We start from the raw sequence: 14,529 nt of genomic DNA, 5'->3' as shown, positions 1-14,529 counted from the left end.
CCACACCCTGACCCTTCCCTACGGATGTTTTTGCTCCACAATGACACCTTACACCGCTACAACGCCCGGCCTGACGGCGCTGAGCTCTTGCTTAGCATCTTCGCTCTACTGTTTTGCGCCAGCTTCACGATGCACCGACGGCCGGACACCTAGGCGTGTCACGCACGTATGATCGCATCCGTAGGCGCTTCTTTTGGCCTGGTCTCTACCGTTCTGCGCGACAGTACGTTGCGGCTTGTGACCTCTGCCAGCGACGCAAGACTCCTGCCCTACTGCCTGCTGGCAGCCTTCAGCCCCTCGACATCCCTGATGAACCATTTTTCCGGGTGGGACTCGATCTTCTAGGGCCTTTTCCCATGTCAACCAGTGGCAATAGATGGGTTGCAGTCGCTACTGAGTACGCAACGTGGTACGCTGTTACACGAGCACTTCCCACCAGCTGTGCTACTGATGTGGCCGATTTCCTTCTTCACGACGTCATCCTGCGCCACGGTGCTCCTCGTCAGTTAATTACGGACCGCGGCCGCTGCTTCCTGTCTAAAGTAGTCGACGACATTCTTCGTTCTTGCAAGACCAATCACAAGTTCACCACTGCGTACCATCCACAGACAAACGGCCTTACTGAAATCCTCAACCGTACTCTCACAGATATGCTTGCCATGTACGTGTTTGAGGACCACCGAGACTGGGACATTAACTTGCCTTTTGTGACCTTTGCCTACAACTCTTCTCGTCACGACACAGCTGGCTATTCACCTTTTTATCTACTGTTTGGCTACGACCCACCATTGCCTATGGACACCATACTTCATGCTCACGCAGACACATCCTCTGCCTTTGCTCGTGATGCTCTTACCCGTGCTTACATCGCCCGTCAGGTTGCCCGCGATCGCTTGTCGGCTTCACAGGTCAATAAAAACTGTCTCTATGACCGCCGACACCGGGAGGTGAACTTCCGTCCAGGATCGCTCGTCTTGCTGTGGTTCCCGTCACGTAGCGTTCGCCTATGCGAAAAATTCCTCTCCCGTTATGCTGGCCCTTACCGCGTCGTACGCAAAGTCCCTAATGTGACCTATGAAATCGCTCCGCTAAATCCTACGTCGGCCTCTGCAACAATCGCGAGTGACATAGTCCATGTCTCGCGCCTTAAACCGTACCACTCTCGGCCCGGGCCCTAATTGCACCGGGACGGTGCTTCTGCCGTCGGCGGGTAATGTCACGAGCGGCGATCCTGTGGTCGGTGCTTGGACGATGACGACGACGACGGGTGGTTTTTCTGGTGTGCACGCGCTCTCCTGAACGATTGCTGCAGCGTTGTGCGTCTTACCCTGTAAATATATCCATTGTATATATATTCTCCCCGTAACAATATTATAACACAACATAAGGTAAGATAGCATAACGTATACCAATTTATAACACGTAACATTAATAAAACATTGAGTGAGGTTTCTGGAAGTCGGGACACCAAGCACACGGTATCCATCACATGGAACAAGGCGGACACATACATACCAACAAACAAGAACAAAGAGTACACATGCGGCACACCTAATGGTCCACCACGTAACATACAAAAAGAACATTGTCTCTTCTGGAAATAGGTCACGAAATGCACTTGAGTGGTGCTTGGAAAGTGTTCATATGTGTGTGGAACATGTTAATTAAAAATTGATTATATTCGAGGGTTTTACGTGCAAAAACCACGATCTGATTATAAGGCGCGCCGTAGTGGGAGTCTGTGGATTCATTTCGACCATGTGATATTCTGTAACATGCACCCAATGCACGGTACACGGGAGTGTTTGTATTTCGCCCCCATCGAAATGCGGCGCCACGGACGGGATTGGATCCCGGCACCTTGTGCTCAGCAGCGCAACGCGAAAGCCACTAAGCAACCACGCCGGGTACATGTCAATTTTGTGGGAATGTCCGTTTCAGGCCTGTAGAATACTGCCCAAGGTATTTCTTGATGCACCAGAACTAGATACATGAAAAGGTCTAGACACTCTAGTTACTTTTCACAGAATTCTTAAACTAACGTTATCCAACATTTCTGTAGAATCAATGAGACCATTTACAAGCTTGAATAAGCAAGTTAAGTCAGCTTTCGTGCGTCTGCAACCCAGATCTTCTAGACCGAGCGAGGAGTGAGAGCGAGGCTGTTCTTCACGGCCGATCTGCCTGGAGCACCGATATCGATGTATAGAGACAAATTTCCTCTGAACTGTGTACTCGATCGTTAGACCGTCAGTGCTGCGTCCAGTCACGACCTCTGAATGGGCTGCACCAATAGTGCCTATTTTGAAGCTCAATGGCAAGATTCGGATCTGCGAAGATTTCATGGTCACCGTAAATCCTCAGAAATACCCGATACTGCGCGTTTAAGACCTGTTCACTCGTCTTAGCGGTGGCGGCAAGTTCAGCACGTTGAATCAGAAAGAGCCGTATTTGCAAAGATAACTAGATGAAGCTTCCTGCGAGTTGGTGGATACCAACTCGCCAAGAGGATTGTATCAATACACCCGCTTGTATTTTGGTGCGACATCAGCCCCATCGATCTGATAGCGGGAAATGGAGAGAGAGAGAATAAACATCTTTAATGTGTAAATGCAGCTTTGGATGGAAAGCCTGCTACAGAGGCTCAGACGCATGGTTGTGTATTTCGATGATGTTCTCGGGACTGGCTAGCACGACGAAGGCCACCGAGTGAACTTGGGCCGAGTTCTAAGCCGCCTGAAGCAAGCTGGGCTTAAACTGAAGCTGGATAAGAGCATTTTCATGGCACAGCAGGTTGAGTACTTAGGTCACGTTGCCACCTCTGCGGGTTTTCAACCCAACCCTGGACAAAGGCCGCGCTGAGCGGCCCTAGTCCCACAGATGTCAAGTCACTGGAAAGTTGTCTGGGTCTAGTCAACTTCTACCACATGTTTCTATCTGAAATATCCAGCGTGTGTAGCATTCCTTGAATGAGCTGCATGGCGCCAACGTGACTTGGTATTAGTGAGCTGACCACAAACGTGTATTCGAACAAAACAAAAAGATACTGGTTTCTGAAGGCATGCTGGTAAGGCGTTGATCCTTTAAACGCACAACTACGAGCTTAGGTAGTGAGCTATCTGCGTAACTGCGTTACCGACTGGTAACGAGCATTGCTAACGCCGGTCGGCTACCGCTGCCTGAGTTCGCTCAGCCTGTCGAGCGGCCAGCGGAAGTGTTCACGCTAGAGGCTGTTTGTCCCCGGGTACTGCTGCCAGCTGTAGTCGCGGAGGCTACTTCTTATGACTCAACCTCAGCGAAGGTTCTAGAAGCCTTATGGCCTGGAGCTGATCTGTACGATCCCGAGTTGAAGCTCTACGCAGAAAAAATAATCAGATGAGCGTCAAAGAAAGCTGCATATTGCTTGAGTCACGCGTGGCTATTCAAAGTGCAATGCAGTCAGATGCATTGCGATTCCTCGATGAGCGGCAACCTGGAACGACCAAGATGAAGGTTATCGCCAGGAGTCATATTTGGTGGTCGTCCTTGGACGAAGACATTCCCGCTGCAGCTCGCCAATGCCATGCGTGTCAAGAACACCAGAAGGTGGCGTGGCCAATGGTGATGATCCCATGGCCGTTCCGAAACAAGCCCTGGTCCCGACTTCACATTGAATTTATTGGACCTTTCAAGAACCGCTACATGCTTATTGTTGTCGAAGCATTTTCAAAATGGATGAAGGCTGTTCCTGTGTCTATGCCATCGGCAGTTGCAAGCATTCCTTGCCTTCGGGTTATGTTTGCTACTCATCGATTGCCAAATGTCATTGTATCGGGCAACGGACGTGCGTTCATGAGTTAATGTGCCAAGAACGTCCTGCATCGTAATGGCACCAAAGAAGTGCTGACACCCCCGTGCCATCCATCGTCAAACGAAGCTGGAGAGCTCGAAGTTCAAAGTATCAAGACAAAGCTAAAAAAATAAAAAAGCCGTTGAAGGCAGCTTGACATGTCAACTAGCTCGCATCATTTTAAACAATACAACTCCCCGCAAAACTACAAGGTGCATACTAGCGGAGTAAATTATGGGCCTTAAGTTGAAGACAGCCTTAACATTGCTACATCCTGCCATGAGGTCCAATGTCTTGTTGCAGCAACTCAAGCGGAAGATGATCCATGATAGGCGAGCTCGAACTACACCCCCTGTACGACCAGGAGATTCGGTCTACGCACGAAATATACGTTCCGGACCACCCTGGATTCGAGCAAGAGTGACTTACAACGCCACCAATAACGTCCCTAGTGTCGTCTTGACAGACGGTCCATGTTGGCGGCGCCATCAAGAACACCTGCAACCGGACTTCGCCGCAGCTGATGCGTCTCCAGGATCAACGCCTGTTTCACAGGCTTCTTTACCTAGAGAGTCTGAGCCAGAATAAGTGGAACCCTTTGCTTATCCGCATCTTGGTACAAACAGTAAAAGTGAAGCTGTGGAACTTCACGTGAAGCTGGACAGAGTGAAGGTTCAACAGGCACACAAGAGGCTCCAACTGTTTCCACTTCCGACGCTAGTACACCGATGCTCAGAAGACGCACGAGGATTAAAAAGAAAACAGTTGTGCACTTATGACCACAAAGGCCCGCTGAACTCTCGTGTTTTTCTTTGTCATTTTGGTTGGGGAGGAGTGTAACAGATGGCTATTAGAGCACGCGCCGGTGCATTAATTCTATGTGTCACTAAAGATGGTGCGTCTGGCATGTAATCGTCATAAGGATGTTGTTGTAAAATGAAGCATCCGTGAATATGTAGACAGACGGTTCCCAGTGTAACCAAGGTGCTGTTGCCCTGCTGCTGCTCCCTGACAGTGACAAGAACTTTTATTGGTCCTGAGAAACAGGCCAGGGGGAGCCAAAGGCTCCCTCAGGTCAAGTCGGTGGCTCCGCCCACGATGGCACGGAGAGGTGAAATCCGTTGCTGCTCCCTGCGAGCTGGTTATGGCATCGGCTTCTGGTGTAAGAAGGTACCAGTAGGCATATCAAGATCGTCTGCTGGGAAAGGGACCGGTCGTCGAGGACCTGCCAGTGCTGTCTCTAGGTTCCGTAGTGAGGAAAATGACAGAGGACATGATGGCTTCCTCGCTGCTGTATTTGTCACAAGCAAAACTTTCGGCCATTCCGATGTGACAAGCAAAAGTATTCATACGAAATACACCAAGCCAAAAAAAAAAACACTCGGCTCAGAGCAGTTGTCTTGGTTCGACATAATCCAGATGGGATGCGAAGTCAGAGGGCTCCAGGGGATGCAGACGGGTGTGCCGGAAACTTGGTGTGTTCCACATGGACATCATGTGCGAGCATGTGTTCTTGACAGCCATCTTCATGAGCACTCCTAGCAGCCTTATCGGAATGTTTCTTGCGCATGACGCCACAGTGGCTTGGTAGCAATTGAAGCGATGTCTATTCTCGGCAAGTTGGTGATATTGCTCTCGTGTTTCCAGCGCTAGTTCAACCAAAAGTACTCTTTACCAATAGGCCTGTCAGCTATCTGTCACAATATATTTAAGCGCAGTTAGGAATATTGTGAGCCGGTCCACATAATTGAGACGGTTTGGACGATACTACACTAACTGTCTAGCTAAACAAAGAAAGAAACAAACAACAAAAGAAAATCGTGAGGCGCTTCTATTTAAATCCAATGAAATCAATCCTCGGCTTCTTTAACGGGGGTGCATGGTAAAGAACCCCAGGTTGTCAAAGCCCTTTACTACACCTTCCTTCATAACCCACTTTGCAGTTTCAGGGCGTTAAAGCCCCATAATTCAGAAGATGCCAGTGTCCGCTGTGACAGCCCTGCTGCTATCGCAGTAATTGAGTGGAAAGTCTGGGCTATCGCTGATATCTACTGTGGATGAATTCGCTAAGCTTTTCGTTCGTAAGAACTGTTTTTTTTATTGTCCGGTCACCTTGGCTAATATCGTGCCTCACAAATGCTGTGGCGGAGAGTTCTAGCGTAAGGACGTTTCTATGAACATGGTAAGTGTGACGTGGGCAAGTTCGAGTTGCTGGTTGGACTTCTCAGAAGGGTTTCTTAGTCCTTACTTGATGTTAACTGTTTCAGTGTGTTCCCCATACATGGTATGTTGCCGTAGACGTTCAATTCTACCTCATCAGCCCGCCCATCATATATGCTTTGTACAGGTGAGTGCTTTTTTTCCACCCTTTGATTGTTGTACTCCAAGTGCCTTAACCGTTCTAATGAACGAGAATAGCCAAGAGCTCAATTTGTTGTTAATCTCAGCCATGAGAAACTAACCGACAATAATTCAAAGGAAATCGCTGGGGAAATAAATGTGTTCATTGAAATGTAGAAATTATAATGAAGAGAGAAATGAAAGTGGACGAAAAAATTACTTGCCGCATGTGGGAGCTCCATCCAACATCTTCCGCATTACGCGTGCGGTGCTTTCACCAACTGAGTTACGGCGATGGCAATCCTCCATTCCACTTTCTTGGGTATTTGCACTTGTGCATGTAGCTAGGCCCTGTGAATGTTAGCCAACACCTAAGCAGTGATGTTCTAAGTATTTTCTGGCACGCTGAAGTTAACACGAGTTAAGACGAAATGAACTTCTGATCCCATATTCGCAAAAAAAGCTTTTACGCTAAAATCGTTCGTAAGAGCACATGCGAGCCAAACCTGATACTGGACCCTCCTCCCTCCATTCCCGTGCGCAAGCGATAAGACGCCGCGCATCGAGCCGCCATCCTTCTCCGCTCACCCTCGCAAACTTTCCCTTTCACCTGTAGCATATGGCGCCTGGTCGCAATCTTATCGCGGTAGGACTTTCCACGGAAAGTCACGGTGACGGCGAAAATTCGCATGGACTGTCCATATAATTGCTCTCGCAAGATAGATAAGTGAGAAATGTGCGATGAAGTACTTCAGACACTCAGTTGATTATCAATTTAATCGCGCGTGTGTTTCTTACATGAGCTTACCTTCACTGAGGTTTCACTATAAACAGCAGTACTACAGTACGTATCACTCTAAGCACGCTGTAAATCTCTACGGCCACATCGCCGTAACCATACGATACGTATATGTACTCTGAGAGGAACATTTGATCGGCAAATTTCCTGACACATTGTTAATTGACACAGTGGTCGAATCACAAAGTTCTAAGAATTATCTTAAATTTTACTTACTTGAAGAAGTTCTATTAGCGCACAAACAATCAGTTCTCGCGTAATTTGCTTTTGTGCATGTAGTGCTTTATAAGAATCTGCGAATATTTGAAACATTTGAATAACAAATCGAATATTGTCCAATTCGATTCGGCCCTCGAATCGCGTAGTCACTATTCGAAAATCTCAATATTTCTTTAAGAGTTTTCAAATACGGTACGTCGTTGACTCTACACTATCAAAGACAAAATTGAAGTAAACATTCAATAACTTTCATCCATCCAAAATAAGTGTAACGTACTAGAGCACGCTGCGTCGCTAAGATTCTGCTGCTGTGACTCCCATCATATGAATACCAGGATTTTGTTCGGCTTGCTGTTTTAGAGAAATTAGAGCAGAGATAACGTAACAACCAGTACGATTCCTTGTCGTGGTTCGTCAGTGGTCCGAGCGGCGTTCCGCCCTCATTATCATCGCGGTATCGCGCAGCCGTGAACGGCGGATGATAAGAAAGCAATGGAATCGAGCTTAAAAAATCCTTACTTTATACCGGCCGATATGACAAGTATTTTCCAGAAGAACCCGCCGTGGTTGCTCAGTGGCTATGGTGTTGGGCTGCTGAGCACGAGGTCGCGGGATCGAATCCCGGCCACGGCGGCCGCATTTCGATGGGGGCGAAATGCGAAAACACCCGTGTACTTAGATTTAGGTGCACGTTAAAGAAGCCCAGGTGGTCCAAATTTCCGGAGTCTCCCACTACGGCGTGCCTCATAATCAGAACTTGTTTTGGCACGTAAAACCCCATAATTTGATTTAAATACTTTTTATTTTCCAGAAGACCCGGGGACGTGCCCTCGTGCGTATGAGATGTATATACAAAGCAACAAAAGCGCTGGTGCGTTTCTTGCGATCCACAAGCCTATAGATAACCGCTTGTGACGGGGTGAATGTTCAACGCTACAGAATGTCTGTGGGTGCGTGTTGGGAAAAAAATTTTAGCTCTTCTAGTCATCTATGTGCCCCGTTTCTCCTTCCCCATTAAAGGGTAGACAACCTGGAAAAGATAGGTTAACCTTCCTGCCTTTCCTTCATCACCTCTATTTTTATCTCTCTGAGACACAAAAGCTTTTATAGTATAGTGCATTGTATTACTTCATGTCATTGACCTATTTCATGGAATTATCATATTTATTACGTTATCGCCCGCACGCGAGATGCACCGGGAAACGTGATTGGCCGAGTGAGCATTTTATATTCATTGAAGTTCAAGGGGAGGCGAGAAATAAAGGGTTTATACCTTCGGCAGAAGCGAAATCGTTGGTGCTGGAACACTGATGAAAGATATACTATAGCCACCGTTTTGAAGTCTTCACCGATGGCTCTATTGACGCGGAACGCGAAGTTAGTGTTGCGGCGTTTCTAATACTGTCACTAAGAATGAAGGAGGCGTGATATAGTGAGAACGATTACATGCAAGAATATCGCAACACACAATATAGCGAGCCCTCGCTCGAAATGAGGCACTGCTTCATCGTCTTCATTTAGTCACAAACCTCAGCGTTTTAGTCGACATTGATGAACTAACTGCCACGTGACACGGCCCTCTGGTGGTAGAAGCACCACTTCAGAGCTCTTCAAAGCGAAAGCCAGAGTGAGGACAGTTGATTCGAGCGCGTGTTATGGTTTGAGCCGCACGACCTTTACAACGTCCGTACACTGGTCAGAAGACTATTTCATCGGGGCGAACAGTGCGATTTCGCATCTTAAGTCGATGACTTGGTAAAGGACATGGTAAGGGCGAGTGTAAGGCGACAGGAGTTTTTTCTTTTTTTTTTGGCGAGGTCGACACAGCACGTTCGAGTCGAAAGGAGGACAAGTGAACGTGACAGAAAATGGTTGACTTGGTGATATGCCTGTCGTAAAGAGTCCCTTGATGGGTTTGCGAAGTGAATAATATCTCGCGGGCAATTTGGCGAGTGTGACCGGATCGAGTGATTGTGTCGTGGGAATAGTCACTGGAGATGCAGGCACATCGAAGGCGGCAGGGTGGCCATGAATAAGATATTGGGTCGAGGGTGTGCAACGAGAAACCGGTCATGTTGTCACGCGACGAATTATACGCGAATGTTAAGAATGCCTAGCTCACGTTCAAATCACGGTGGTCGGAAACGACATAGACAGCGTGTCGGTCAGCTTGCGATCTGAGCGCTCCGTCAGTCCGGTTAGTATGGGGGTAAATATAACCCCTGGAAACATTGTGTGCGGCCCAGATTGAGTGGGTTGTTTCTACAAGGATGAATGAGCGTGTCGAAATTGCAGCTTCCTTGTGGAAGCTTAGGTCTAGCCGAGGGGAAGCCTTCGTCACATTATCTGACACTACAGTGGCTGTTGCCGCAGACCATCTGTGTTCATGCTCATTGCACGGCCTAAAACAATTAAGTTTGTAAAAGGGTGGTATTTTCTCTTCCTTTCACACGATGCTATGCCCTATCGTCCACTGCTCACTGCCAGCCGAATTGTGGTGACGACACGTCGGCGGAGCATTGACGGGTCACTGACGAAGCGCGTAAAGGAAGAAATTCGGTTTAAAATTGTTACATTAACCCGGCCTGGGATTCGACCTGGAGTTCCAGTGGCTTCCCCCGCACATCGGTGTGTCCAGAAATGAATGAATGAATTCTGGGGTTTTACGTGCCAAAACAACGATTTGATTATGAGGCACGCCGTAGTGGGGGTGACTCGGGATTAATTATGACTGCCAGGGGATGTTTAACGTACCCCCAATGCACGGGAGACGGGCGTTCTTGCATTTCGCCCCCATCGAAATGCGGCCAGCATGGCCGGGATTTGATCCCGCGACTTCGTGCTTAGCAACGCAATACTATAGCCGCTAAGCCACCGCGGCGGGTGTGTCGAGAAATGAAGTTTCTGGCATTCTTGCATGTCAAGCACTGATGTATAGGTAAGAGCTCCTCAAGACTCTCGGCGACAGTTCAAAACGGAATCATAAACCACACTTTGGCTCTTTGTAGTCTCCGTTGTATCAGCCCTTGGTAACCAGTAGACCCAGACGGTCAAGAGCCTCCCTACTGCACGATATTCGCACGCTGTCAGCGTGGACGCCAGCATGACGACACGAGATGGAACTCCCATCACTAGTGCTTTGATTTTGTCAAAATTATAGTGACCCAAAACATTGCTTGACAGACTGCCCAGTGTTCATGGAAGAGAGAAAGGCTTTCCTTGACGGCTCATAACGTAGAGTGGCCCCATGGGCGATCATGGAGGACTTAATTAATAAGTCTACCCACAGGATAATAGATTTTCAGGTGGGTGGTGTTCCGCCTCCTACTGAAGTTTCTCAGTGGCATCAATTTGTCCATTGAGTAGACGTTTAGCAGTTCCTGCTAATCGTCTCCAGTCAATCGATATAGTAAGACTTTACTAATCAGTGCGTAAGTGGTGAACTTGGCGGAGTGGTGGTATCCTATCCTCGTTCCGTTTTGTGACCTTGCTTATCGCTCTTTACAGCTTAAGTGATAGGCGACATGCTTACACCACATTTAACTGTGTGGCATGCTTAACCCCACAAACGTTTAAAGAAGACCCTCGAGTGCAGCAATTGTCGGCATGCCTTTGCAAAGCTATAGATCTGCCTGCAGCTATCATTCTCCTCTTGAAGTGCTTGACATACGGCGTGCACGCCCGACAAAGGTCGCTGCCTCTGCACACAGCCCAGGCGACGCTGATCACGTATATATAATCATAATACTGTTGTACTAAAGCATCCATTAAAAAACAATCTGAAACTTCTACGGCTATAATAAATATCACAATACGCAATTCATATGGGAGGGAAGTCATAGCTAATCACAGATTGAGCACTTCTATGAGAACGCGTAACAAACTTTGTGTCCGGAGGAAGTCCTTGGTCGAACAATGGCTTCTTGTAAAGCAATCCATTTCCAATCGTATTCAGTCTTCATGGTCGCCACGTCATCATTACTGTTTGACAAAGGGACTGAGTAGGCCAGAGGCCTTGCTGCTGCATCGCCTCCACATGGGGTAAACGCGTACTCCGGCATGGATATAAAATATCAGGTTCGCCATGTCGCGGTTGTTTACGACGTGTAAGACCCACGGTGATGTTGAACACTATAAGTTGGAGAGTACTGAGCTCCTTAGGGAGCGTAAATTTTTGGTTGAGACACTCCGACGCCGAGGTGCCGCAAACGCCTTCGTTAACGACATTGTGTTTTTGAGAGGACACTGGACATTCAGGAGGTAAGTGTCCCAGCCACTCCTGAAATTCTTAAGTGATGTGGGTTGAGCCTGTAATTGGTACCGTTTAGCAGACTCATTTCAGGGCGTTGTGTCGGAAGTCGGTGTCATAAGGTGCGGGCTTGCGTCTTGTTCCACGTCGCTCTGCGCGTTGTTCTGTTTACCTGTGTCGCGCCGAGCTTCTTAATAATGACTCACTCAACGACGTACTCATAGGCTTAATTTTGCTTAAACCTTCCTGAAAGTCGGCGATCTGGCGGAGAAATTTCTGGCAAAGCTTGCAAAGCTCGATCCGCCTGCAGCCAAAAAATCGCCTTTCTGTTCATTTACATGTGCCGTCAATCTACAGCTCTGCTTCGCTAATAATAAAATAGCCCTTATTACAAAATACATGGGCGGCATAAAAGTTATGCGGATCCCACATTGAGTGGCAACCTGTTTAAGCGAAGCTCTCTCTTGTGTTTGCGAGTAAGGCTGTTCTTGTTTAGCAACAATTTGCAAGTATATAAGCACATGACGAAGTTGAACACATTTTTACCGGAAAACTATCTCGCTCAACGTAAACTTGTTGCACTCTAACGCCAAAATCACGTCCGACGGAAACCAATGCCTATCTCGCACACTACACGCAAAAACGAACACATCTTGTACGAATGTTTTGCAAAGCGCTTGTTGGCACCTGTAAATGACATCGTGTGCTTTCGCTAATGTCTTCTCACTGAGTACTGGCGCCGCCTCGTTTCGCTTACATACGAGCAAGTGAGACCACGTGTTCGAAGCCATTATTCGCTGCGTATTGACGATGCCCCACTTCCCATTTTTGGCCGAAATATTCACCACACTTCTTCATGCACATCTCCACTACTCACACTGCTCCATTATGCGTTTGCGAGCCAGCACGCACTTGGCCAGCACGCACGTTCGAACATCGGCCCATGCTTCTTCTGGTTCTTTGTCTCTTCCACACTCAGTACACAGTTAGGTCCAATTTTCTTTGTGGCGGACCTCTCGTTTGCACTCGCGCATGCCCTGTGGCGTCTTTTCAACAACTGATATTGACTCTCTTCCAAGCTCCCAACACTGCGCGCGCCACCGACCATACTCGGCACTCTGACCTCTCTTGTTCCATCTCCCATGCCTATCTCATGCACATAATTCGCACACGCTCTCGTCGGCTTTGTGGCCAAGAGATAACATGTCCTGGATATAAGCGACATGAGTTTTACTTGATGCCTGAACGCGCGTGTATAGCTCCTTCTTCGCATCAAGCCGTCGACCAATTGGCTTCCCAAATAAGTCGCATAGCTTCTGCTTGAATCTCTCCCAGCTTGTGAGCTCATTTTCGTTGTTCTAGGCGTTGCGCTGACGTAAACGATGACGTTGTCAAGTATGAGAGCGATACCTCACCTGTTGTTAGTGCTGATGCTTTCGAAAATGTTAAGCCACTCCTCGACGTCCGCCGCGTCGAGGCCTGCGAAAACATCAGGGTCTCATTGCGCACAAAGGGGGAAGATAGTCGTAGTTGTAGACAGGGCGGCCGGTGCGGAAGAAGCAGATTCACCAGGAGCCATGGTGGAAATTTCGAGGGAGCGTCGACTGCGGAGTTTCGTGGCAAGGACAGGAAACGTGCGCCTCTACCACTAATGTTACGTAGAAAAAAAAGCTATGTGGGCTGTAATTACAGGCGCATACGTAACGCTGCCCCAGAATGAACAGCCCGCACTAGATTATGTCGTAGTCGTCGTCTTCACAACCCTGGTGGTAGTAGTAGTAGTAGCCATATTAGTAGTAGTAATAGTAGTAGTAACTGCTCCGAAGCAATGTTATCGTTTTGAACGTTCGCTAACGTTATCATCGTTTCGATAGAGAGATGGCGATAGAAAGATGGAAGAAATTGTAAGCACGTCGCGTATGTTTTAGCACACGTTTTTGAACCGACGTGAGCTGTCCGGATTGCTCTAGAATGTAGGAATGAATAAATTTATAAAACTTCATTTGAAACCGCTCTTCATCCATGCCGTCCGCCGCTTCGGTGCCGTGTGATTAAGTTGTGGCTCCCAGAGTCTAGAATGTAGGAGGTGAATCTATAAATAGCCGGCCGAATGGACCAGTGCGATTAATCCCAACAATATCCGACCAAAATGGGCGCCTATGCTGTCAAATAAGTTACCATAAACGCTGCTTTACTTCCTGATCCCGGTGCTTCTTTCGTGTCCGATAGACAGTTGTTTTCTTCTAGTTCATTTTTTCAGCGAGTGTTTATGCCTGGGCATGGTCACCGCTCGGTGACAGCACGCTTGCTGATGAGGAAAGAGTTGAGAGGGAAATCTGTACCGAAATAACAAAGAGGCTTCACATAATTAGAACTTTTCCCACTGTGAAAAATTCAAACGAAAAGTGGTTATGCACTATTACTAAAATTACATGCGGGGGGGTTAGGTGCCGAAACCACGACATGATTATGAGGCACGCCTTAACGAGAGACTCCAAATAACTCTTCAACGTGCACCTAAATCTGAGTACACGAGCATTTTTGAATTTGCCTCCGTCGAAATTTGGCCGCCGCGGCCGGGATCGAACCCGCGACCTCGAGCTTAGCAGCGCAACGCCATAGTCAATAAGCTATCGCGGCAGGTTTATGCTCCATCGTTACACCTACATAATAACTAAATATTTTTTTACATCATGGTTTTCCCAAGCATGGAGCATGTGTCGAAGCCTGTGTCCAAGCATGCGCCAAGCATGTACCATGTACAAATCCTTTCATTGCGATGGCAATTATATGGACACTCCAGGCGAATTTCCGCCGGCGCCGCGTTTACGCATGGCGCAGCTGAGCGCGACCGTGTGGGTACAAAATAGGCGACCCGAGGGATGATGGGTTCTCGCTGCTTAGTTCTTCGCATTGAAGCGAGAGGCAGCACGAAGGGCAATTCGCTCGCCGCTGCTTGCACTCTTCCTCACGCCAGCGTTCTGACAGCGAGTGTCCGCGGTGAACTAGTGAGATGTGTTCATGTCTGCCTGTGCGCGTGTGTCACCATGCTTGTAAATTTAGTTAGTAGGCGAATCTTTACAAGCTTATACG

General features: G+C 47.9%; 1 protein-coding gene across 1 annotated transcript in view; it reads left to right on the top strand.

The window, feature by feature from the left end:
- LOC125942369 (nose resistant to fluoxetine protein 6-like) overlaps positions 1-14,529 on the top strand; it is a 165,272-nt gene that overhangs the window by 117,283 nt on the left and 33,460 nt on the right. Inside the window, exon 11 of the mRNA XM_049660524.1 lies at positions 6,097-6,176. Within this exon, the coding sequence (XP_049516481.1) occupies positions 6,097-6,176 (80 nt within the window). The remainder of the gene's footprint in view (positions 1-6,096; positions 6,177-14,529) is intronic.

This window comes from Dermacentor silvarum, chromosome 1 (assembly GCF_013339745.2).
Source record: "Dermacentor silvarum isolate Dsil-2018 chromosome 1, BIME_Dsil_1.4, whole genome shotgun sequence".
Classification (NCBI taxonomy): domain Eukaryota; kingdom Metazoa; phylum Arthropoda; class Arachnida; order Ixodida; family Ixodidae; genus Dermacentor; species Dermacentor silvarum.
This window is presented reverse-complemented; position numbering and strand designations above follow the sequence as displayed.